Raw genomic sequence first — 5,000 nt, forward strand, 5'->3', positions numbered from 1 at the left:
CAACATCAATACATTGAAAATCCACAGCACATAGGATAGAAAAAACGTGGTTATATACATACACACATGTGGAAACACCACACACACACACGCACTTTTGATAGGTTATTGTATGCTATTTTGAATAAACTTTCAGTAAGTCAGAGGAGTCATCCATGAGTCTTAAACATGCCATGTTTTGGTACATGTTTTGTATCTTGTGGGATAGTGGGTAGGTCATTGGAAGGTGAGTTCATATTTGACCAATGGTCTGCATCTTGTTACATCCACCATGAAATCTCACAGACAGACAGATAAAACGGCCTGATACATCTGATGACATCTGATAATGGCCACCTGAGGTGAATCTGCCAAACAAATCTTTTGAAATGCACCTTTACGAGCTCCAGTAAGACATTAACGATGATATTTACAGGTCTGGGATCAGTCTGGGAAGTAACAGAGAACTAGGAATCCTCTGCTCTACTGGACTCAGACCTGCCCGTCTGACTGCTGGGATAATAGCTTGCAGATAGTGTCTGTAGAGATGGGTACAGAGATGGGCACTAGAGCCCATTCCACTTCAGACACACTATAAGGACCCTGTCTATGTCTGTGTCTGTCTGTGTTCATTCGGATGATCAAAAGTGTGTGTGCGTGTTTGTGTGTGTGTGTGTTTGTACTGTATGCCCGTGCATGTGTGCATATGCTGATTGAATGAGACCTGGATGAGACTATTGCTTTGAGGACCGGCTCTTGGTTATTGTGTGTCTTCCCTTATCGATTTTCCCCCAGCTTTTGAATCACACACCTCAGTGCCCAATGGATGTGTCATTTGGAGCGTGGTTATTAAAGTGTGTCCTCTTTCCCCGTGTGTGTGTGTGTGTGTGTGTGTGTGTGTGTGTGTGTGTGTGTGTGTGTGTCTGGGTGTGTGTGTGTGTGTGTGTGTGTGTGTGTGTGTGTGTGTGCAGGACGTGAAAGCCATAGTCACCCACTCCATCCACAGTGCCATCCACTCCATCGGAGGAATCCAGGTGCTCTTTCCACTCTTCTCCCAGCTGGACTACAGGCAGCCCAACGATAACCCTGTGGAGACAACCGTTTGGTAAGAACTACAAACAAGATTAGAATAGAAATATTAGAATAGAAACTTCATAAAGTACAACAGGTCACAAAAACCCTCAATTACAGTTTTTCTTGATTATTTTGATGCTTGTGTCAATTCATCACATTCTCAAAACAGTTAATACCCGTGTCTGAACAAAAGCACTCTGGCCAAAATGACACATTTTGCTTGCAAAAGGCTGTTACTCTCTCAAAACACTTAAAATATGCAGCAAAAGCAAATCTTGCCTTCAAACAACACATCCTGTCGTCAAATCACTGTGTGATTTCAATTAATCATTACACACTGGACAACAAAATGCAAAATATAGTTCTCAAAATGAGCATTTTTGCTATGCCTGTTCCATTTCTTTCTCATTTTCCTGGTATCAGAAAAAACTGAAAAGACTTCCGTAAATGTACTGAATGAAAAATAATTGTGTTCATTCCTCCCAAGATGTAACTGTCATTGGCATGTAAGACTTATAGTAAGCACCTAGACCAGACAAATTTCATTGAACTACAACTAGACATTTTTCATCAAAATAGACCTACAGTAAACACCTTTTGTACTGTTTTCTTCACCAAATAGGAATACTGTAATTTCTTTAAATGTGCCTTAGATCCATAGCCTACTTGCAAATAGCAATTGTACAAAGGAGTTTCACACAGGTGTATCAGAGATTCAGACTTGTGCAAGGAATCTCTACCACCTGTGAAAAGATGTTTTCCTTTTGTTTAGCACGGGGAAACCAATAGAGTTTGGGGACATTGAATGACAACTGTGTTGCAAAAGGGTGTGAGAACTGTGTGAATCCAATGAAAATGTGTGAACACATTCGCAAGAGATGACTTCTGCTGTGCAAAGAAAGTGTTCATGAAGACCAAGTGGATCCCAGTTTCCTTAAGCAGGTCTAAGCAAAGCAAGGCAAATGGTTCCAATGCGGCACAGAGGATAACCAGATCCTTTTGGACCCAAATCTTTCTTCATATATGCCTGGAACTGTATCAAACTGAGTCTGGCTGAGTGTTCAGTGTAGTTTGATCGAGAAAGAAAGTGGTGAAAAAAACCTGAGACAGAGTTGTGAAGGAAGCCGTTTTCAAAGCTAATATCCCTGCACTGGCATGCATATTGAAATAGATGTGCAAGTTTGTGTGTTGTTGAAGAAGTATCAGTTTCTTCATCTCATTGCTTTCTGCACAAACTGAAGCTGATGTGATTTGCTGTGGGGATGGCTGTGTTATTTGGTGGAGTGACCATGAATGCTAATTTTGGGCTCTGAGGTGGAAAGTAGTCTGCTCTTGTCAGGCATTCGATGGTAGAGAGTAGGGGTACAGATGATGAGAAAAGAGCTTTGAAAATCCCAAGCACACACACACACACACACACACACACACACACACACACACCAAACATACAAAAACACACACACACACCATGAGATGATGAGAAAAGAGCTTTGGAAATTCCAAGCACACACTCACACACACACACACACACACACACACACACACACACACACACACACCTCAGATGTCCTCACACACAGTGTTGTTGTCCTGAAAACAAACACCTGACAACCCTTGCACCACTATGCCACTAGACTTAGGTCAAACAGTATTTTATAGTATTTTAAGTATTTGCACTAGTATTTTATTGACTGTCTATGCACAATTTCAACAAAAATTTTGCTGCTCTTATTTTTTTTTTTTTTTTTTTCATTATTATTATATGTGCCCTCTTATTTACTTATTTACTTACTTTTTTTGTTTACTTGAATGTTATGTTTGTCTGTGGACTAAAATTGGTCAAATATGTCTTGTCTTCACCGCAGGCAAACAATCAGCAGTATTGGAACAGATGAAACAGAAATTGACAATAAAGCTGACTTTGACTTTGAGGCACACACACACACACACAAACATACAAAAACACACACACACACACATATGTCAGGCATGTCACACACACTCACACACACACACACACACACACACACACACCTCAGATGTCCTCACACACAGTGTGTAACAAGCCTGACAACCCTTGAAGGTAGACATGATCAGACTAACTCTCTTTCAGGCAGATGTCGGCTCGTCAGGCATGTCACATGCCCTCTTCCTTTCTTGTCTCCGAGCTTGAGGGAGAACCGCTAACGTGGTCAGATGAGACAAAGGCCCTTCTCTGCAGACCAAACATAACAGAGGCTCTTGACATCCACTCTAGCAGAGTGCAGGTTTCTTTGAAGCAGTGTGACACGCCGCCTCCTCTCCTGATGCAGCGTTCCTGTCCTGTCCTGTCGCTATGGCGATCGTCATTATCTAGGGAATGCCTCAGTTACCAAGAGCACAGAAGCGATGATGACCTTGAGTGAGATTATTGTTAGCTAGATGTCTTTTCCTGGTGCTCTAACACTAATATGAGTTTGCATATTAGCCGGTTTATGTAACTGTGTCTCTCAGGTCAGACTTAAGATATAATTTATCAGGTCTGAAATTAAATTATGAAATGCATGGTACATTGGAGCAAGGAGCGGTGGACCGCTTTGCATTTTCAAATTTAACTAATGGGGAATATTGATTTGGGTAAATTTAGGACTAGCGTGTATTGTCCTTATTAATCTTGTCTAGACAAACATTTACGTTTGTGTTCTCCTGGTTGAACACTGCTTGAGCAAAATTTGCCACTGCAGTTGTTACCGCCATCTAATGTGGGCATTTGTCGGTGTGTGTATGTGTATGCACTTTCATATCCTTATATTTATGCATGTGTCCCTGCCTGTGTGTGTGTGTGTGTGTGTGTGTGTGCGTGTGTGTGCATGCGTGTGTTTGTGTGTGTGTGTGTGTGTTCGTTTACACTGCAGTGCTACTCTCCTGACCTTCCTGGTGGAGCTGCTGAAGAGCTCCGTGGCCATGCAGGAGCAGATGCTGGGGGGGAAGGGCTTCCTGGTGATCGGCTACCTGCTGGAGAAGGTAGGGGGGTCCCCCACCAAAGGTCACATACATGTCATCGAACAGTAAATAGCCTCCTGGTGAATGGATACAAAGAACTCTTGACATACTGTACACACACATTCATCATGCCCACACACAGGATGAAGCATACACACACACACACACACACACACACACACACACACACACACAAACATACACACTCACACAAACATACACACTCACACAAACATACACACAAACACACACAATGGAGCATACACACTCACACAAACATACACACACACACTCACGCAAACATACACATTCACACAAACATACACTGACACACAAACATACACACAGATATACACAGACAGAAATTGCTCATTAAAATGATTATTACATGAATTTACTATTCACACCATGGATGCAACAACGAAAGCAACACCTCTAACAGCCCACGTGTGAAATATGTGTGTAGTCATTTAACCTGCCAATGTCACCCCTCCCGTCTACACTACTCTCCTGTAGTTCCCTTCAGTGTGGAGAAAAGGGGTCCTAGTTCTCTCTGAGCCTCCATAAGATCCTGCTTCAGCTAGGGCTACAGCTGCTGCTTTCAGCAGTGATGCATTGCCGTACATAGGCAAGACTGTCGCTGCTGTCGCTTGCCTGTACATAGCTGCTGTCGCTTGCCTGTACATAGCTGCTGTCGCTTGCCTGTACATAGGCAAGACTGTCGCTGCTGTCGCTTGCCTTACATAGGCAAGGCTGGCTTTGCAAAACTGCCGGTTACACAGCATTAGTGACTGTCCCTGAGGTCTGGTTTGTGCCATCTGTTCGCTGTCTGTTTCTTGTCTCTCTGTCACTCTCTCTTTCTCTCTCTCCCACCGATACACACACACACACTCTTACACACACACACACACACACACTCACACACACACTCCCACATCCCCTTCTCTCTCCGCCTTTCTTCTGTA

At 43.0% G+C, this 5,000-nt stretch overlaps 1 protein-coding gene across 20 annotated transcripts in view; it reads left to right on the plus strand.

Annotated features, from left to right (window-relative positions):
• Positions 1-5,000, plus strand: part of nbeaa (neurobeachin a) — a 123,481-nt gene that overhangs the window by 72,188 nt on the left and 46,293 nt on the right. For all 20 annotated transcript variants that reach the window (XM_048228299.1, XM_048228335.1, XM_048228327.1 and 17 more), the window contains 2 exons: positions 951-1,084; positions 3,948-4,056. In XM_048228299.1, coding sequence (XP_048084256.1) covers positions 951-1,084; positions 3,948-4,056 — 243 coding nt within the window. The remainder of the gene's footprint in view (positions 1-950; positions 1,085-3,947; positions 4,057-5,000) is intronic.

Source organism: Alosa alosa, chromosome 2 (genome assembly GCF_017589495.1).
Source record: "Alosa alosa isolate M-15738 ecotype Scorff River chromosome 2, AALO_Geno_1.1, whole genome shotgun sequence".
Classification (NCBI taxonomy): Eukaryota; Metazoa; Chordata; class Actinopteri; order Clupeiformes; family Clupeidae; genus Alosa; species Alosa alosa.